Source organism: Chiloscyllium punctatum, chromosome 39 (genome assembly GCF_047496795.1).
Source record: "Chiloscyllium punctatum isolate Juve2018m chromosome 39, sChiPun1.3, whole genome shotgun sequence".
Classification (NCBI taxonomy): Eukaryota; Metazoa; Chordata; class Chondrichthyes; order Orectolobiformes; family Hemiscylliidae; genus Chiloscyllium; species Chiloscyllium punctatum.
The window spans coordinates 42,427,841-42,450,221 of NC_092777.1; the positions used below are offsets into that span (position 1 = coordinate 42,427,841).

The window sequence follows — 22,381 nt, forward strand, 5'->3', positions numbered from 1 at the left end:
TTACCTCAGATTACAACAGGATCTGGACCAGATGGGCCAATGGGCTGAGGAGTGGCAGATGGAGTTTAATTCAGATAAATGCGAGGTGCTGCATTTTGGGAAAGCAAATCTTAGCAGGACTTATACACTTCATGGTAAGGTCCTAGGGAGTGTTGCTGAACAAGGAGACCTTGGAGCGCAGGTTCATAGCTCCTTGAAAGTGGAGTCGCAGGTAGAAAGCGTTTGGTATGCTTTCCTTTATTGGTCAGAGTATTGAGTACAGGAGTTGGGAGGTCATGTTGCGGCTGTACAGGACATTGGTTAGGCCACAGTTGGAATACTGCATGCAATTCTGGTCTCCCTCCTATCGGAAAGATGTTGTGAAACTTGAAAGGGTTCAGAAAATATTTACAAGGCTAGTGCCAGGGTTGGAGGATCTGAGCTATAGGGAGAGGCTGAACAGGCTGGGGCTGTTTTTCCTGGAGCGTCGGAGGCTAAGGGGTGACCGTACAGCGGTTTACAAAATTATGAGGGGCATAGATAGGATAAATAGACAAAGTCTTTTCCCTGGGGCGGGGAGTCCAGAACTAGAGGGCATAGGTTTAGGGTGAGAGGGGAAAGATATAAAAGAGACCTAAGGGGCAACTTTTTCACGCAGAGGGTGGTACATGTATGGAATGAGCTGCCAGAGGATGTGGTGGAGGCTGGTACAATTGCAACATTTAAGAGGCATTTGGATGGGTATATGAATAGGAAGGGTTTGGAGGGATATGGGCTGGGTGCTGGCAGGTGGGACTACATTGGGTTGGAATTTCTGGTCAGCATGGACAGGTTGGACCGAAGGATCTGTTTCCATGCTGTACATCTCTATGTCTCTATGTGGCAGCGTACATGGTGGTCAACGCCAGTGGTAACGGGATAGCCTCTCGGCACTGGCGCATGGACCCTTTCCTCTTGAAAGATAGCAAGTTTCTAGAGTATTTTTCATGGGAATTTAAAATCTTTTGGGACATTAATTTGGTTATGGACAGTAATCCATCGGTGCTGTGGGAGACTGCCAAAGCCTATGCTTTAATTATTTCTTACTCGGCGACACGGAAGTGACAGAGGGGAGAGCAGCAGCATTTGCTCAAGGCTCGCCTGAAGGCAGCTGAGTTAGTGTACTTTTACCTGTAACCAAATTGCAGCGGATTACAGCCCTCAGGGCTACTTTGAATGCTGTGCTCACCCAGACAGCAAAGAGGGAAATCTCTTTCGCGAAACAGAAGTTAGTTGGGAATGGTGACAAACCAGGTAGATATCTAGTATACCTGGCCAGAAAGAAGAATGCCCCCAATCCATCACATCCATTAGAGAGAGTGCTAGTACTCTTACTTGCAATGCCAAAAAGATTAATGTAGCATTTAGGAAGTTCTACTCTGAGCTGTACTGGTTGGAGTGCTGTAAGGGCAGATTGATGAAGATGAAATCCTTTTTTAAGACCCTGGACCTTCCAGGTGGAACTTCAGAGCAGGCGTCCTTTCTGAATGCACCCTGACAATCCAGGAAATACAGCAGGCAGTGAAGCAGCTCAAGAGTGGTAAAGCGCCTGACTAGATGGTTTCAAAGTAAGTTTTATAAGGAGTTTATAGACTTGCTGGCCAGGCCATTGTCGGATATGTACAACTACTCATACAATCAAAGACTGCCTCCCATTCTCTCTGAAAGAAGCAAATATTTTTCTTATTCTTAAGAAAGGGAAAGCCCCAGAAGATTGCATTTCGTACAGGCCACATCGTTACTGAACGTGGATTTTAAAATTCTGTTGAAAATGCTGTCATTAAGGTTGGAGAGGGTTTTGTCTTTCATTGTAAAGGAGGACCAGACAGATTGTATTAAGGGTTGTAGGTCTACTAATAATATTAGAAGAGTATTAAACATGGTCCAGGTATGCCAGCAAGGTTCGATTCCGGGCTTGGTAGTCTCCTTGGATGCAGAGAAAGCGTTTGACTGGGTGGAGTGGCCGTACCTCTTTTATGTACTGGAGTGGTTTGTTCTTGGAGGGGTGTTTGCCAAGTGGGTAGTAGTGTTACATGGTGACCCAAAAGCAGAGGTTCTCAGTAATGGTTTAAGGTTGGATAATTTTCGTATCAGCAGAGGCAGCGGACAGGGGTGCCCTCTGCACCACTATTATTTACATTGGTGATTGAGCCACTGGCAGAGTTCATCTGGAGGGGTCTTAACATAATCGCCCCAGAGGTAGGGTCAGGCAGGCATAAGGTCACCCTCCATACGGATGATGTTCTTCTCTTTCTAACTGATCTGATAACATTTAATACAAGTGATTAATCTATTTGGTTTGTTCTCAAGGTATAAAATTAATTTTATGAAGTCAGAGGCATGCCTGTGGGGCGTCTTACTAGAATATCTGATCTTGGAGATGGAACCTGCTGCTCTTTCAGGTGGTCACAGGGAGGTTTCCTGCATTTAGGCATTGTTATCACCCCAGCCTTCAATCAATTACAGAGGAGCCGCAATTATCCGAATTCCAACGACCCGAGAATCAGATTATCCGAAGGAGACCTCGAGGTCCCGACAGAAACGTTACATCAAAAGTGTGTGTCCAAAACTGATCACGTCTTTTTTTTACAGTGATGAAAAGTGCTGCTGAGAACAGTCTTGGACTGATGGGAGCGCAGGCACCATCTCTAAATGACTGACCTCTCACCCCCCTCTCTCTTTCCCTGGAGTTCTACACAGGCGTGTACCCTTAACCCCTCTTCTCTAGATATTCTCTCGAAGGTTGTCCTATACAGGGCAGAAGTGGAACCTGTCACATAGCTGCAGTAAAAAGGTGTGTGTGTGTGTGTGTCTGTGTGCGCACGCACGCTAGTTGGAGACTCAGCACATTTCCCACCCCTCCCCCACCTCACCAAAAGGCAGTAGCAGCAGCAGTCTTGTTGTTGGTATCCAGTCTGGTTGCCCCGGAGAGGAGGTGGAAGGGGGTGGGGGCCAGACGGGGTTTGCACAGGGGGGCTCAGGGTGGGGCAGGTGGTGGAGGGCGGACGGTGGGGGGGGGGGGCATTGTTGGAGGCGGACCATGTAGCGGGTGGGGGCCGGTGTTTGGGTCGGAGTTGGACAGGGTTTGGGGGGCAGGCGGGCGGTGTTGGAGGGGGAGCTGTGTTGGACGGGGTTTGGGGGCTGGGCAGTGGGTGATGGGGGTGGCGAGGGATTGCGCACAGTGTGCTGCTGCTAGTCTCCTGAACAAGGAGCAGCCTTAATAGAAAACTCCCAGGCCCAGAGGAAAGGCATTGAATCGATTAACCGATTAATCAATTATCTGAATGAAATAGTGCCTGCCCATCTCGTTCGGATAATCGAGGTTCCTCTGAATATAAAGCTAATTTTGTGCAGTTGCTAGAGAAGATAAGGCAAGATCTTCAGTGCTGGGAGGATCTTCCGATATCTTGGTTGGGTAGAATACCTCTGGTCAAAATGAATTTTACTTCCTCACTAAGTATATCCCATGCGAATGCTCCCTTTGCTGATGGTTGGATCTTTCATCTGGCACCATAGGTAGCCTCTTATTTAGCTGGACTAATTGCTGCTTCTGCAGAGGATGGGAGGTTTGGATTTCCTGGATTTCAAGTAATATCAATAGAGTTGCTTACGATCCTATGTGGCTGACTGGGCCTGCCAGGACCCGCGGTCAATTTGGTTGGACATTGAGGCATCCAGGCAAAATGCCCCCTCATCCATTTGTTGTTTATGACAAGGTGAGGATTGTTATGGACCATTGCAGAAACCCGATTGTCTTTAACACGGTTAAAGTATAGAGAATGATGCGGCAAGGTGAAGGCAACTTACAAAAGACTTCCCCTTTCACTCCCATAGTAGGAATGTTAGGATTCTGACCAGGGTCGATGGACTCTGGCTTTAAGCTCTGAGAGTCTAGAGGAGTCTCCCGTTTGGGAGATTTATTTGACGGGGAGGTCATAATGTCTTTCAAGCAGCTGCATCAGAAATATGAACTATCTAGGAAGGACCTCATTGGTTACTTTCAGGTTCGGGACATTATACAGAAAAAGACTACATTGATAATTAGTCCCTATAAGTCGGATAGGGAGAGGAGAGTGCTCCGGGGCTGTCGGGCCAGCGTAGAGTAGTTATGGAGCACATGCCCCAGACCTCCTTACGAGTGTGGTGCACCAGAAAATGGAACTGCTTTATAACAGGACGGCCCTTTCTGAATTATATAGATGCAAACTTGTTGGCTATATCAGTCAGGGCCTTTGTATAGTCATGAGGACTGTGTCTGGCGGTCAAGGGACCTCTGGGGGGAAAGAATCTGAACAAATACGGGTTTGCTTACTAACGCTCCCAGTGGTGGGAACTTTGGTGAGATTGCACTGAGTGCAGTAACTTAGCTGAATATAACTTAATTTACCTTGGTTTAATTTAATTTTTTGTAGTTATTTATTGAATTGTAGTTTTTGCAGTTTTTTTCTTTCTCTCCTCAGTGGTTTGTGGAGTACAGTAGTAGTTTGTTTTCTGTTATTGTCATTATGTTACAAGGTTGCTATACTATTTTGCAGTGATGTTGTAATTTTGTAAAAAATTACAAATCTTTTTTCTCCATAAAAATATTTACAAAAAAACAGAAGGTCCACACAGTTTTGTTGCAGAATATATGATACAAGCAGCCTGCCCTTTCCTAACAGCTATGTATTAAAGGAAAGCTGCAAACAAAAACTGTTGCAATGACAATTCTTGTAAACACGAGGGCAAATAAAGCAAGTCAGAAGGATTTGTGCAAAGTTGGAGGCATTACTTATGCAGGCAAAGGGTGAAGGGGTGACACTATCCGAATTGCTTTTGTGGAGTCCTGGTATGGACACAACTGAGTGAAGGGCACCTTCTGTGCTGTAGCCAATCTTGGCAGGTGAAAGAAACAATGCTACGAGTCATAGAGATGTACAAGCATGGAAACAGAGCCTTTGGTCCAACCCGTCCATGCCGACCAGATATCCCAACCCAATCTAGTCCTACCTGCCAGCACCCGGCCCATATCCCTCCAAACCCTTCCTATTCATATACCCATCCAAATGCCTTTTAAATGTTGCAACTGTACCAGACTCCAACACTTCCTCTGGCAGCTCATTCCATACATGTACCATCCTCTGTGTGAAAAAGTTACCCCTTAGGTCTCTTTTATATCTTTCTCCTCTCACCCTAAAGCTATGCCCTTTAGTTCTGGACTCCCCGACCCCAGGGAAAAGACTTTACCTATTTATCCTAACCAAGCCCCTCATAATTTTGTAAACCTCGATAAGATCGCTCCTTAGCCTCTGACACTCCAGTGAAAACAGCCCCAACCTGTTCAGCCTCTCCCTATAGCTCAAATCCTCCAACCCTTGCAACATCCTTGTTCATCTTTTCTGATCCCTTTCAAGTTTCACAACATATCTCCAATAGGAAGGAGACCAGAATTGCATGCAATATTCCAACTGTGGCCTAAGCAATGTCCTGTACAGCCGCAACATGACCTCCCAACTCCTGTACTCAATACTCTGACCAATAAAGGAAAGCATACCAAACACCTTCCTCACTATCCTATCTAACTGCGACTCCACTTTCAAGGAGCTATGAACCTGCACTCCAAGGTCTCTTTGTTCAGCAACACTCCTTCGGACCTTACCATTAAGTGTATAAGTCCTGCTAAGATTTGCTTTCCCAAAATGCAGCACCTCGCATTTATCTAAATTAAACTCCATCTGCCACTCCTTAGCCCATTGGCCCATTTGATCAAGGTCTTGTTGTAATCTGAGGTAACCTTCTTCGCTGTCCACCACACCTCCAATTTTGATGTTATCTGCAAACGTACTAATCAAACCTCTTATGCTCCCATCCAAATCATTTATGTAAATGACACAAAGTAGAGGGCCCAGCTCCGATCCTTGTGGCACTCCACTGGTCACAGGTCTCCAGGCTGAAAAACAACCCTCCACCACCACCCTCTGACTTCTACCTTTGAGCCAGTTCTGTATCCAAATGGCTAGTTCTCCCTGTATTCCATGAGATTTAATCAGTATCGCATGGGGAACCTTGTCAAACACCTTACTGAAGTCCATATAGATCACATCTACCGTTCTGCCCTCATCAATCTTCTTTGTTACTTCAAACAAGTTAGTGAGACATGATTTCCCACAGGTTGCATAGACAGCTAGGAATCATCCACAGAATTAAGTGGGAACAGCTGGCCAGCAATATCAGTTTCAGGAGGTGGCACCCAAACGCAGCAGCAATGCCTTCATATCAATGAATGCATCTTCTTCCCTCCCCATCACCATTTCACGTCGCTCAAACCACACACTCCCATCATTTACCCAGCAATACCCTGACGTTCAGAATTCAAGACTAACACCTAGATATTCTGTCTCACCTGTATAAGCTTACCACACATACTCATCCCTCATTGCTTTCACATATTTCCAGTAATTCAATTATGGCTGACATGACAAAATACAGGAGAAAGTGAGGACTGCAGATGCTGGGGATCAGAGCTTAAAAATGTGTTGCTGGAAAAGCACAGCAGGTCAGGCAGCATCAAAGGAGAAGGAAAATCAATGTTTTGGGCAGTGTTCCTGAAGAAGGGCTTATGACAAAATACAGTTCTACACAACCACTGACATTATATCCTCTCCCTTGCAGGACAAGGTGTTACACTATGAAATGGAGCAGAACAAAATCTATGAAGAATAATATCACTTGCCTTTCCTAATCTCTAGGGAGATGCTTTCAACATTGTGGCACTAGTTGAAAAGAGGCCTACAGCATCCAAACTTAGAGAACACTGCCTTGCTCACCTTCTAACTTCCAAAATATTCCCAACCTGTTACTTGGCAGAATAAGCAAACTAATAAGCAAAAATGGACCTCTAGCTTCCCACCCACATCTCCCTCTGAGTTCATTTTCACATAACCAATGACTGCTGTGAGATATTGTGTTATAGGTATCTAATTCACTCACCTTACAAAATACTCTATGTTCATTTATACTTCGCTTACTAACCTATTCTCAAGTGCTCTGTATTTATTGAATACTCCGTTCCCTTTTCATACATTCATAATTCTTTACTATAACAAATTTCTCATTCATTCATAAAACTGCAGTTCTGTAGTACATTTTACTATTACAAATTAAAACATTCCTTCCAAATCTATTACTGCTACCTCACTCCTTCAACCCTTATCAAACCTACTTCTACGTCAAAGCTACCTCTGAATAAATGTCAATATAGTAATGTATTCAGAAGAATGACTCCCTGCCGTCGAGACTCCATGAAAGATTAAAATATTAAAAGGTCCTCACCAATCATCTCCCAGGACCTGAATAGATTACTGAACACCAAACAGTTTCCCCAATTAGTATGTCCTTGCTGAATACCCTTTAACAGGGCCACTATACCCTTAACTAACAAAATAGTGCTTCCGTGAAATTGCATGAAACTCACAGCAGCAAGTAGTATATAAACCTCACAACCCAGCAGTAGTAGTCAGTTTAATATCCTTTAAGTACGTGTATAATTTCTAACTTATTTAGAGCAGAGAGGCAGAGTAAGTTTTAGTGTGTTGGTGGGTTTGTGGGCTACCATGACGCCAAGGGGTCTGAGTAGTCTGCTTTTTATAAAATTAACTCTTTCAGGGATGCTATGACACATGTCTGAATGGGTGGTACATGAACCTGGCCACCTGGCTCAGAAGTAGGGACACTACCACTGTACCAAAAGAGCCCTCTGACTCTGCTTTATCTATTATAGTGGAAGTGTTATCACGCACAACCAAAAGACTTTCCCACAACCAAATAACTGATTTTAAAAAAACTATTAACCACTACCGGTAATCACCATGCAGCCAATTAGAAGTTTATCTGCAAAGCCTATTTGGACACTGGGTCTGCTTTTTCTCTTTTTTAATCCATTTGTTCAGGGATGTTTTTAACCCCCTCAGAACAGATGGGGTTTGAACCCAGGCCTCCTGGCTTACGAGTAAGAACACCACCACTGTGCCACAAGAGCCTTCTGGGTTTGTTTTCTAATATGTTTTTCTAATCAACCTGTTCAGAGATGTTATTACACACTTCTGGAGCAGGGGGACTTGAAGCCCAGATCCCCTGGCTCAGGGGTAGATACACTACCATTGCACAAGGGCCCCATTACGTGTAGAATATCCATGTAGCCAATTAGATATTTACATGCAAAGCCCATTAATGGCAATGAAATCATCAAAAGTGAGAGGGAGGTAGGGAGAAGAGAAAGGGACTGAATCAAAATGGATAGGAGGGGAGATAAAGCACTGTAATCCCTGCACTGGGTCTGCTTTGCCTTTTTTCTAAACTTCTCGAAGTGCTTTCACACACAACAAAATGACTTTCCTACTACTGAAATCACCATGACTTTTTTTCTTTTTTTCATTTAACTAGCACCAGTAATCACCTGTGTAGCCAATTGAATACTTACAAGCAAAGCGCATTATGGGCATTGCAAACCATCAAGAATGAGGGGGAAGTTAGAGAGAGGGAAAGGGGTAAATCAAAATAGAGTTGGACTGGGTTTGCTTTATTTCTTTTCATATCCAGATATTTTCTTACCAACCTGTCCAGAGACATGATTACATACCTCTAGAACAGGTGGGACTTGTACCCAGGTGTCACAGTCCAGAGGCAGAAACACTACCACAATACCATGAGAGTCTCGGGGCCTACTTCTCCTTTTCCTCTCTTCTTTCACCCAGAAGTGTTATCACACACAACCAAGTGACCTCCCACCCACCAAAATCACCATGACTCTTTTTTGGCTGAATCTTTTGTAAAACTACTATACATCGCCAGTTAAAACACCTCTGTAACCAATTCAACATTTACATGCAAAGCCATTATGGACAATACAAGCCATCAAAAGTGAAGGTGGGATAGGGAGAGAGGGGGAGGGCCTAAATCAAAACAGAATTGGACTGGGTCGGTTTTGTTTTTTTCACATCTGGATATTTTCTTATTGATCTGTTCAGAGAGATGTTATTACACACCTCGGGACCACGTAGGACTTGAACCCCAGTCTCTCAGTCCAGGGGTAGGGACACTACCACTTTGCTACAAGAGGGCCCTTGGGTCTGCATTACTTTTATTTTGGACCCAAAGGGTCGGCTTTATCCGACTTTTCCAATCACCCTGTTGAAAAATGTTATTACTCACCTCTGGAACAGGTGGGACCAAGTCAACAAGCCTCTTGGTCTAGGAGTAGGAACTGTGTCTAAGAGCCCCTGGATCTGATTCATTTTTTTTTCCAAAACATCTTCGTGCTGGTGACACAGAAACATGGCTCGACAAGGGAAAGTCCAAACTTCTGCTCGCATGTCAATATACTGGAACACACTTCCCACAAATACTTTTGGATTTTTCTGTTGTACCAACTCTAACTCCACTTGGTCTACTTCATTTTTTTAAATTAACCTACTTTTCTAATCAAACTGTTCAGTGATGTTATTACATCCCTCTGGAGCAAGTGGGACTTGAACTGTGACCTCTCTGGTCCAGGGCAGTAACACTACCAATGCATCACAAGAGGGCCCTTTGGGTCTACTTCATTTTTTTTAAAACCTAATTTACGAAACAATCTGTTCAGAGATGTTATTATACACCTCTGGAGCAGATGTGATTTGAACCCAAGTTTCTTTGTCCAGGGTAGGGAGATAACCACTGCACCACAAAACGGCCCTCTGGGTCTACTTCATAAAGGTCACAGGTGATGAGTTCCAGCTGGGCAGGTCATTGCCTGATACTTAGGGAAGCTCCACGGGGGGATTAAATAGTGAGTTCCCATGAACCTTGTAAGGATTATCATATCTCTACCCCTCAAAATTAAGGGATCCCCCTTGCTCCTACAATAATGGGTCCTTGTAAATCATTTTGCCAATGATCCCATTTCTACTGCTTTCCATGGTTTTGGAAAGGAGCAAACATCTTCTTGGTTTTGGCCATGTATGATACCGGTTCCATTGTTTTAAGGATAACCCCTGCGATTCCTGGAGAACTGTCACTGAAGTTCCTTATGTGGACCCTATCTGCTACCAGTAACTTTTGAGACCCAGGAAAAACTTTGACTCCATTGTGTTCCTTGAAGCCCCTTTATATAGCTTTCACCTTCTCCTCAACAGGGTACAATCTGTCATTGTGGATTTTTTACTTGAGGTATTTAGCCAGATGCCAGTCTCAGAAAAATGCTGGAAGACCTCTTCCAAACTCTCCATATGTTCCTGAGATTAAAAGATCATCTAGATAGACTGTTATTCTAGGCACCCCTTGGAGAATGTTCTCCACTACCCTTTGAAAGATGGTGCAAGATGGAGACCCCAAAGGGTGAGTGAGTGTTCTCATACAGTCCTTTGTGAGTACTTAGAGTAATATGCAACCTGGATCATCCTTCAAGCTCAAGCTGGAGTTGTTGTGGCTCACAGTCAATTCAGCCAGCTTTGCGTACAAGTTTTCTATGCGTGACATAAGGTATCTGTCAACTCATAACCCCACAGCTATGGATTGAGTTGTCGGTTTATGACTGAGACTACTGAAGTGGCCCATTCAGCAATAGGTACTGCATCTATGATGCCACATGCCTCTAGACATTCCAGTTCAGCCTGTACTTTGGCACATAGGCACAGAGGACCAACGGTGCCTTGAGGCATTTAGGGTTGACCTCTGGGTCTATACAGATCTTGGCCTGGCACCTTTTATCTTTGGTGAGGGCCTCTTGAAACATTCGGGATACTTCCCAATGACCATATAGATTGTTAGTACCCATTTTAAAAATCTGTTGTCAATCCAGGCAGATTTTCTGTAGCCAGTCCCATCTCCAAAGGCTGGGATCTGGCTCTTGCACCAGCCTTGAACTCAGAATGACCTTGACAGCAATCCTCTGATAGTCATAGCCAAGACAGCTCAATGGCTGAGGGATGTCTACGTGGGTGAAGATACATTTTCCTTAGCGTGACCTGCTGGAGAGATGAGGGAGTTGCTAGTGGATGGGAAATGGAAAAGCAGAGTGATCGGAGATTAGGCTCCTGAGGTGATTTGCTGGCACTCCTCTTCTCTGGCTGTGAGCCAATAGCACTTTCCTGACTTTTGGAAGAGAAGGGCACTTAGAGGGAGCTCGAGGTCCCTCGACTCCCTCTCACCTATGTCTAGCAGGTGAGAGTGCAGGTACAAACATATATCCAACAGAAACCTCATCCTCTGCTCCAACCAGGCCCTCCATGGCAGATGCCACTTTCTCAAGGGAGGAAGCCAAATGTTTAATTGCTGGAACCAGTACTTATAATGTGGACAGACTCCTCAGCCTTGGCTCGAGTCAGCACTTAGGCTTCTGGCATCTTTGACTGATATTCCCTTTCCTGTCTCTATATCTTTATCAGGGTTCTCACAGCCAAATCCATATGCTTGGTGACTACACAGAGGTCAGCAGGGCCTTGATCTCCAGTAATTGTCCAATACAGAGACATAAGCTCTCATATCCTCTGTCAGCTGCAGTTATATGTCTGTGACGATCTACCAGACTGTGACACTAAGCCTAAGATAGAATGTGACTGCACTGAGGTGAATGGCTGTGTTGGTGCAGGTGAGTGATGACTCCTGTAATCGTCTCTAAAGGGGAGGATTGGGATTGGGGGGGATGGAAAGACAGGGGACAGAGGTGAAAATTAATATATCATGGAGATTTTCCACTGTGATCCCCTCCAATTGTCAGCATTCTTCTACTACAGATAAACAAACAGAATGATTGAGAATCATCCCAATGGCTATAACCAGTGTATAAGTATCTACATCTATGACAGCTCCTTTCACTAGGTGTCTGATTTCAACTCTGCCCATCAACTGCTACAGCTTTCAGATAATAAGGTGGTTTCCACACATTCAATCCATGTTTTATCTGGTGTTGAGAATGCTGTCTCTCAGCCTTCTTCACTTCCACATTCATAATGCTTGGTGCAGTTAGTGTCATTTTGTAGCCACTTACTCTTGTACAGCACAGCAGCTTGTTCCCATCCCCTCAGCACTGCACCCAAATTTTGAAATAGGCCAAATTGTCTCTATATTTCAAAGTCTGAATAATGTTTGGCTTAGCAAGAAACTGGCAGTTATCTGCAGCTGTTGTCCTTCCAAATGCTAGACTTCTTGATTTGGAAGGCTATTGTTGAAGGAGGTTTGGGAGTTGCTGCTGTACATCCGGAAAAAGTACAGACTGACAACTGTGTGTCAGTGCAGAGAGAGTGAATGTTTAAGTTGGTGGTTGAATGATGTGGGCCTCTTTGATCTGGATATAGTTAGCTTTTTGAGTGTTGTTAGTGCTGCACCTATTAAGGTAAGTGATAAGTCTTCCATCATGTTCCTGGCTTGTGCCTTGTAAAGGTTTTATGGAGTCAGAAGGCAAGTCACTTGTCATGGAATTTCCAGACCCTGACCTGTTCTTATAACCCTAATATTGATATTGCTGTTAAATTTCTGGTCAATGCTAATCTTCACTATGTTCATGATGGTTGGGGAGCTCAGCAATGAAAATTTTGTTGAATGGGAGGGGAAAATGGTTAGATCCTATCTTGGTAGAAATGGTCATTGCTGAGCACTGGTATAACGTGAATACCACTTGCTATTTATCAGTTCAAGGTGGTCTTGCTACATATGGACACAGACTGCTTCAATATCTGCAGAATAATAAATGATATTTAGGACTGTGCAATCATCTGCAAATATCCTCACTTTATGATGGTTGGAAGAGGAATGGTTAGCACTGCTGCCTCACAGCGCCAGAGACCCAGGTTCATTTCCCACCTCAGGTGACTGACTGTGTGGAGTTTGCACATTCTCCCCATGTCTGTGTGGGTTTCCTCCGGGTGCTCCGGTTTCCTCCCACAGTCCAAAAATGTGCAGGTTAGGTGAATTGGCCATGCTAAAATTGCCCAGTGTTAGACGAAGGGGTAAATGTAGGGGATTGGGTCTGGGTGGGTTGCATTTTAAAAAAATGTGGGCGGCACGGTGGCACAGTGGTTAGCACTGCTGCCTCACAGCGCCAGAGACCCAGGTTCAATTCCCACCTCAGGTGACTCCCTGTGTGGAGTTTGCACACTCTCCTCGTGTCTGCGTGGGTTTCCTCCAGGTGCTCCGGTTTCCTCCCACAGTTCAAAAGTGTGCAGGTTAGGTGAATTGGCCATGCTAAATTGCCCATAGTGTTAGGCGAAGGGGTAAATGTAGGGGAATGGGTGTGGGTGGGTTGCGCTTTGGCAGGTCGGTGTGGACTTGTTGGGCCGAAGGGGCAGTTCCCACACTAAGTAATCTAATCTAAAAGCAGCTGAAGATACTTAGACATAGGATGCTGCACTGAGGAACTCCTGCAGCAAAGTCTTCGGGTTGAACTTTCCTTTTGCTCCAGGTATCACAGAGTTTTAACAGTGCACACGGTGGATATTCACCTCATCATGTCTGTACTGGCTCTTCAAATAAGCATCTCATTTACTGCCATTCTCCTATCATTTATCTATGACCCTAGACATGGCATCTTTTGAAATCATATCTAATTTCTATTTGAATGCCTTCTTAGAATGTGCCTCCACCACAGTCTCAGGTAGTGCACTCCAAATCTTATCCATTCATTTTGTGAAAAATATTTTCCTCATCATTTTTGCTTCTTGTAATGATTGCTTTAAAATCTGTATCCTCTCATTTTCAATAACTTCACAGGGGGAAACAATTTTTTCTGCATGCTCTTTTTCAATCTGCTCATGATTTTCAAATACTTCTATCATAGAGTCATACAGATGTACAGCACGGAAACAAATCCGTCAGTCCAAATTGTCCATGTTGACCAGATATCCCAACTTAATCTAGTCCCATTTGCCAGCACCCGGCCCATTTCCCTCTAAACCCTTTGTATTCATACACCCATTCAGATGCCTTTTAAATGTTGTAATTGTACCAGCCTCCACCACTTCCTCTGGCAGCTCATTCCATACATACAGCACTGTGAAAAAGTTGCCCCTTAGGTCTCTTTTAAATATTTCCCCTCACTGTAAACCTATGCCTTCTAGTTCTGGACTACCCCACCCCAGGGAAAAAACCTTGTCTATTTACCCTATCCATGCCCCTCATCATTTTATAAACCTTTATAAGGTCACCCCTCAGCCTCCGACACTCTAGGGAAGACCTCTCCTTATTGGTCAAATCCTCCAATTGTAGCAACATCCTTGAAAATCTTTTCTGAACTCTTTCAAGTTTCACAACATCATTCCAATAAGAAGACCAGAATTGCATGCAATATTCCAAAAGTGGCCTAACCAATGCCTTGGACAGCTGCAACATGAACTCCCAACTCCTATACTCAATACTCTGACCAATAAAGGAAAGCATACCAAACGCTGCCTTCACTATCCAAGGTCTCTTTGTTCAGCAACACTCGATAGGACCTTACCAATAAGTGTACAAATCCTGCTCTGATTTGCTTTCCCAAAATGCAGTAGCTCACATTTGTCTAAATTTAATTCCATGAGCCACTCCTCAGCCTATTGGCACATCTTCAATCGAAATCCTGTTGGACTCTAAGGTAACCTTCTTCGCTGTCCAGAACACTTCCAATTTTGGTGTCATCTGCAAATTAACTAACTAAAGCTCCTATGTTTACAACCAAATTATTTACAGAAATGATGAAAAGCAGTGGGCCCAGCACTGATCCTTCTGACACACCACTGGTCACAGGCCTCCAGTCTGAAAAACAACCCTCCACCTCTACCTTCATGCCAGTTCTGTATCCAAATGGCTACTTCTCCCTGTATTCCATGAGATCTAACCTTGCGAACCAGTCTCTCATGAGGAACCTTGTTGAATGCCTTACTGAAGTTCATATAGATCATGTCTTCTGCTCTGCCCCCATCAATCCTCTTTGTTACTTCAAAAAACTCAATCAAGTTCGTGAGACCTGATTTCCCACGCACAAAGCCATGTTAACTATCCCTAATCAGTCCTTGCCTTTCCAAATACATGTACATCCTGTACGTCAGGATTCCCACCATCGACATCAGGCTCACTGGTCTATAGTTCCCTGGTTTGTCCTTCCTGCCCTTCTTAAACAGAGGCACTACGTTAGCCAACCTCCAGTCTTCCAGCACCCCACCTGTGACTATCTCAGCAAGGGGCTCAACAACCACTTCCCTAGCTTCCCAAACAGTTCCAGGGTACACCCGATCAGTCCTGGGGATTTATCCACTTTTATGCATTTCAAGACATACAGCACTTCCTCCTCTGTAATATGGACATTTTTCAAGATGTCAATCAGATCTCCTCTCAGTCTTCTCTTCTCCAAGAAACACAGAACAACTTCACCAACCTCAGTAATTGAAATTCTTTATCCCTGGAATGATTCTTGCAAAACCCTTTAACTCACTCTCTAATGCATTCATGTCCTTCCCAAAGTACATTGCCTAGAAATGAATGCAGTACTCCAGCTGAGGATGAAATTGAGTCTTATAATTCTAAATATGTTTTCTTACACACTGACAGCAAGATTATTGTCAATTTAGCACATACAGATGAATCTCTGCCAGCACCTAAGTATCCACAGCCTTGAAGAATGCCACATGAATCTCACAGATGGTGGCTTGCGATGTACCCTGCTGCTAGGGAAGACAATCAGTGCTGCTGGAAGCAACATCATGATTACTTTCACACTGACTAATTCAAAGAGTGGATGAATTTTGTAACAGAATCTAGGAAGAGATAAAAGCCTTTTGGAAAATCTGAAGAATAAAACAAAACATTGAATGTTATTCATTCGAGGATGATAGAAAAATGAATGAGCTGACTTGTTGCTTTTAAAATTAGGGAGGGATGGGAAGATGTTTCGCTTGAATACAGAAAGATTGGCTGTGGGATAACAGTTTTTAATTAAAAGATATGTTATGCCTTTATGTTTGGAACCGTAATAAATCATAGGTAAGCTTGAACATATTGCTTTTTGGTCAGTAATCTTGAGATTTTCTACTGACATTTACTCACAATTCGAAACTGGCTGGAGTTACCCTTGAAAAATTGTCCACAATCTTTCTTTGACAGGAACTTTTTAATCTAAGGAGACATTAATGCAATACTCAAGGATGTACCATTACCTGAAAACATTTATGGTTTTTGCAGATAAAGGTTCCGTGAATCTTTCCATGGATTCCTCTTTATCATCAAAGTATTCCTCATAAATATTGATAGCATTGTTCTGTTTGATGCAGTGCTCCATTAACTGCAAAAACAGAAAAGAATATTCAGTCAATATACAAGTTTCATTAGGTAAGGAGATGCCATTATTTTGTTGCTTATCAAGGTTCCAGATGACCTACTGCTCTTGTTACCCTTCAGCTTGCCATTCCACCAACTTTGTGGGCCAATATTTTTAAAACCTATATATGCATGAACATATCTGAAAGAGCACATCATAAGTCACTCTACTCTTGCAAAATCTTGCTCATCAATGCAAAAAAGTAAAGGCTAGCCCAACTAGTTTGTGCTGATGCTATTCTATTACTCTTAAATGTTGAAAGATATATGATTTCAGTAGAGACCAATAATATTTTTGAAATCAAAATTGCAGATATTTACTAACAGAATGCAGTTACAAGGTTCATTGCTAAAATTAAAATATTTTACAACACAGAGATCAATCACAAAAGTCAATTAAATCTTAAATAGTCAGTTTGTTAAAGATATTGAAAATGCAATGAACAGCTACTTACTTTTTAAACCAAAAAAACTTAACCTAAACTTCCTTCCACATTAATTTGAATTGCACCCAAAAAATTCAGTCAGTAATTTATTGGAATTGGAAGATTAACCAGTTTGTTTGAGAACCATTTGATAGATTCATATATGGGTTGACATATCCTGGCTCTTCCACTTATTTCTGGCAAGGTGTTTCCTTCAAATCTCCTCCTTAGGGTGTAGGCTCTCTGTTCAATGCAGTTATCATAAATACCTTACTCATAGTCACCTCGAGTCAGAACTCTACTGGTTTGAATGTTCTTTAACTCTGGAGTCTTGACAATACGAACTATCTTTCTTCTCAGATTGGCTATCACGGAAGTCCAACTCACTATTAATTGAGTCCTTCTATTATTAAGATTTTACTCTTTTAACCAATATCAAGAATACTTGTTAAATTCTGCTGAAAAAGAGTTGCTCACTGCAGCCAACTTTCTCCAAAGTGAATTGTTTGAAAGACAGGCTTTCTGCAATAATCGTTTTTTTACTTTTCTCCATTGTTTATTTCAAAGACAGTCCGATCACATGATCAGTTCCTAGGAGAAGGTTCCTTGCAAGAAGTCATTTTCTCAAGAAACCTAGTCCTTAAATAGACATCCATTAGTCTTGAAGTCCAAAATATTTGTCATTCTTTTCTATATTTTCCAAAAAGAGATGCAAGAAAATAGAATAAGTTAGAAGGATGATTCCCTCACTAAAAATATCCTTTGAGCTGTAAATGTTTACTAAACAGCTCTTTTTGAGTGCATAAATTAATATTTTCCAGAAGCCAAAAATACTACAAAGGCAAGCAAAAGTCAATTCATCAACTTTAGAAATACATTAGAATTACTACCATATTTCTTTCTAGGGGAGCAAAGAAACACCATTTTGCATTAATATCTTCACATTCACTTACACTACCCAGCTGCATGAGTGTGTAGACATAATTCTCATCCTTTTCCACTTTCTTCCTATAACGAATGGTATGTTCCAGATCATTTGCATTTATATCTTTAGGCCAGCCACCCTCTACATGGTTAATCCCTCGAGACTCTGTCTTAAAACGTTCTGTATTGACCTTAAAGCGGAAAGAGAAAAAAAAGAAAATAAGTGTATTGGTGAACTGCATCAAACTACTTCATTTGACTGGACATCATTTAGGGAATATGGTCAGATTTCTTCTGTTTGCACAAAGATCTCAGCCACACCTTGTATCTAAAATTAATGTTTGTTTGTGAAGAAAGACCTAAACTCATGAAGCAGTGATGCAAATAGTTATCATTCTTTGGCTTCAACATTTTCATTACAATATTGTATAACCAAGTCAGAATGTTGACCTCTCTTTTCCCTCCCCTTATGAGTTGCTGACAATGAACCGAGAATTCAAAAGAAATGTGATATATCCAAGTTAACAAATAATCCATTGTGTATCACTTGATGTAGGAAATAAGCCAACCACATTCCTTTAGTTAACAAATGAACAGCTAATTTTATTTCTAAAACTCTAAAAAAATGCTGGAGTTATTAACAATAGATTAAAAATGTACAAATATATCCAACGACTCACTAATGCAAAAGCAACACGCACACACACTCAATCACCACCAACGACTCCACATCCCCAAGCATAGAGACAGTTCTGCAGTGTATGGTCTTGGTTATGTTGAATTTAAAATCATGAAAAAATTCCTCATAGAATGTTCATATTCTTGTTTACAGTAGCTGCTTGTCCCAGAGTTTCTCAGTGGAGCAATTGTGGCTGATTGATTTTATTTTGTTCTCTTGGAGACAATAATTCAGAATTAAGAATTCTTGGCTTTCAGTAATAGAGCCATATGATGACATGGTAGGAAGATCGTATGAGGAAAGGCTGAGGCACTTGGGGCTGTTTTCATTGGAGAAAAGGAGGTTTAGGGGTGACTTGATAGAGGTGTACAAGATGATTAGGGCTTTAGATAGGGTTGACCATGGGAACCTTTTTCCATGTATGGAGTCAGCTATTACGAGGGGGCATAGCTTTAAATTAAGGGGTGGTAGGTATAGGACAGATGTTAGGGGTAGATTCTTTACTCAGCGAGTCGTGAGTTCATGGAATGCCCTGCCAGTATCAGTGGTGGACTCTCCCTCTTTATGGGCATTTAAACAGGCATTGGATAGGCATATGGAGGATAGTGGGCTAGTGTAGGTTAGGTGGGCTTGGATCGGCGCAACATCGAGGGCCAAAGGGCCTGTACTGCGCTGTATTTTTCTATGTTCTATGAGTTTTCCGTTCCCAAACCTTGATTAAAGAGATTTCAGAGAAAGAGAAAGGGGCACAGCCACTGCGTCATTGATAGTTTCTGACTGACTGACTATTGAGCTGCTGAACTTAGAACTGTTGTAGGTGACCTGTCAAAGCACTCAAATAGACTTTCATCCTTGTAACTAGTCAGGAACAAATGCAGCAAGTACTAGGTCATCTTCTATCAGATTGTGTTAACGTTATACTGTACCAAGGAAGCATTAAAAAAATCTAGAGAAACTCAATAATAGAAAAAAAATTTAAAGGGTTTGCATCTTATTTAAGAAACATTCAGAATGAGATGGTTGCCCTGACAGCACAAATCAAGGTAAATGAATGTGATCTCAACTATTATGGAAACAGGATTACAATGAGATCAAAATTGACAATTTAATGTTCAGGGATATTTGACCTTTCAGAGAGACGTGAAGGATGGAAAAGGTGGTGGGATGGCACTATTAATAAGAGGTTAAATAAGGATAGTAGTGAGAGATGATCTAGGCTCAGATGATCCAGGCTCAGATGATCCATTGAGGCAGAGGTAAAAAAAAACAGCAGGGGAAAGAGACATTGATTGGAGTAGTGTTCAGGCCTCCAAATACTGGCCACTCTGAGCAAGGCTATAAATCAACATATAATAGGCGTATGTAAAAAGAATAGTGCATTCATTATGAGTGATTGCAATCTTCAGGTTCATGGAGTTAATCAAATTGGAAAGGGTAGCTATGACAATAAACTCATTGAGTACATTAGGGGTAGTTTCTTAGAGCAATATGTCAAGGAGCCAACCAGGGAGCAGATTATCTTAGATCTGGTAATGGGTAATGAGACAAGTTGAATAAATTATCTCAGAGTAAAAGATCTCCTAGGAAGTAATATTCATAACATGATGAATTTAATATTCAGTTTGAGTGTGATAAATGTGAGAAAAATACCGTTTAGCTTAAATGAAGGAAATTACAAAGGAATGAGGATATGGTTATCTAGAGTGAACTTAGCTTTTTTTCTCTAAGCTTGCTCAGACAATTATTCCCCTCAAGGGAGAGTCTAGGATTCTTTAGTCTCAGAACAAAGGTGCATCATTTTAAGGCTGAGAGGAGGAGGAATTCCTTCTTTCTGAGGGTTGAGAGTCTTGGAACTCCTTACCACAGAGAGCCCTGGGGCAGAGTCCCTATGTAAATTTAAAGCTGAGATCGATAGATTCTTGATCAAAAGTGGAATCTAAGGTTACAGGAAAAATATAAGAAAGTGGGCATGAGGAATGTCAGATTAGCTATGATCCTATTGACTGGTAGAGCAGACTCAAGGAGCTGAATAGCATATTCCTGTTCCTATTTCTTATGGTCTGTCTGGGATGTTACAATTTTCAGCTAACGAACTTGCCATTGTTATCGATTTCAGAATACAAAAAGACAAAACAAAAAAAAAGTCACATATTCCCTTATGAACTTATAACAAAGAGTTTATTCCATATTGTACAGATAACATTTTCACTTGCATCCTTACACATATCATACTAGCAAAGTTATAAAGGCTTATGCAAATTCATTTAACAAGTGTGATTAGCAGGATTTACACATGATGACATAAACAGAACTCAGGCCTGCATTTTCCATGTGCTTTTTCTTTAACTCTACACAGATCATCAACAGTTATTTGTTTTTTTAAAAATCATTTTACAGTGATGCAAATATAGTAAAGTTACATTAAAGCTTTCTTTAGAAACATTCTGACCAGCTTGTATTTCCATTTAGTACCATGGGTTTTCAACAACTCTGATGGAATGACAACCAATATTCTGGCTACCTCTACCTCATCACATATGGATGCATATTAGTCATGTTGTATGACACAAATGACTTTTGCCTTGAAGGAGATTAAAGGCTGCCTGCAAAGTGCAGATATAAAAGACAACCTGTTAATTTGGTGGTAGCTGACTTCATAAACATGTCAAGTTGCAAAAAAAGGTTTGGTCAGATACACGATCAAAAATAACATTAGTTTTCTAAAAAAATATTAAAAGCCTAACTTAATTTGCACACTCTGCTACAAGCTTTTCTCGAAGGTATAGTGATGTATATTTGAGAAGTGAGAAAGACAATCAAATACTAGACTCTCTTCAAGGAGTACCACAACTTATTTAAATGTCAGCTATCTTTGTGAAGATTTGCGCGACAATATCAATTGTCTAAAAAAACATTCAAAACTATTGAATGGTATGTAAATCATTTTTGAAGAATTGGATATTCACATATGCACAATTTCTGATCACTAACTGAAACAGATCTTAAACATAATTTACAAACAAAATTGATGGAGAAACCTGGGATTCAGTTCACAGAGTCATACAGCATGGAAACAGACTCTTCAGTCCAACCAATCCATGCCGAACATCACCCTCCTACACTCCATGAAAAAGTACCAACACAGCTACATAACTCAAATCTTCCATACCTGGCAACATCCTGGTAAATCTTTTCTGAACCCTCTCCAGCTTAATAATATCCTTCCTATAACTGGGTGCCAGAACTGGACGAAGTATTCCAGAAGATACCTCAACAATGTCCTGTATGACCTCAACATGACTTTCCAACTCCCAAGGGACTGAGCAATGAAGGCAAGTATGTCACATTGGCTTTTTATCCAACCTTTCTTTATGTGTGTCTTTAACTTCAAAAAAAAGTGTGTAACTGAACTCTTAAGTCCCTCTGTTCTACAACACTACCCAATGTCCTACCATTCATAGTATAAATCCGACCCTACCTCCCTTTGTTAAGTGAACAACACTTACCAGCAGTACTAGGAATTTTAAGAATCAAAATTGAGGGAACTACAGTTTTCAACCACTGCTACCCTACCTCATGTTCAGACATGTCCTTTGAAACTTGTACAAACACATCAACGGGATTTTTCTCGATGAAGTTTTCTGCCAATGATGGATCCGGGACAATATCAACATGTAGCTCTGCTGGGCGATCTGAAAAATTGCACTGCCGCCCAAACTCGCTCCGTATTTTAGTATAGACATACACTATTTCCATCATCTCTGCAAGATACCAAAATAATATACTTAATTCAACAAATTATTTAAATACCTTATATTCCAATGATTTGGTAAAATAAATGTCACCAATGGTGGACAAGTAGAATGATTTGAAGTTTTATAAAACTAGTTTATCTTTAATGCCATGCTTAGTCCCAGTAGTACTACAAGTAGTATTTTGAATATTATTCTAAATCTTTGTTTAAGCTATGATCAAATCTCGTTACTTATAATATTTGTTATTGATTTCCTGCTTCATTGGCAATCTGTAGCAGAAA

At 41.7% G+C, this 22,381-nt stretch overlaps 1 protein-coding gene across 1 annotated transcript in view; it reads right to left on the reverse strand.

Annotated features, from left to right (window-relative positions):
* The window catches only part of dnai2b (dynein, axonemal, intermediate chain 2b), a 69,002-nt gene that overhangs the window by 42,732 nt on the left and 3,889 nt on the right, over positions 1-22,381 (reverse strand). Inside the window, exons 2-4 of the mRNA XM_072558546.1 lie at positions 21,919-22,106; positions 17,696-17,857; positions 16,158-16,282 (exon numbers count right to left, since the gene is read on the reverse strand). Coding sequence (XP_072414647.1) covers positions 16,158-16,282; positions 17,696-17,857; positions 21,919-22,104 — 473 coding nt within the window. The 5' untranslated portion in view covers positions 22,105-22,106. The remainder of the gene's footprint in view (positions 1-16,157; positions 16,283-17,695; positions 17,858-21,918; positions 22,107-22,381) is intronic.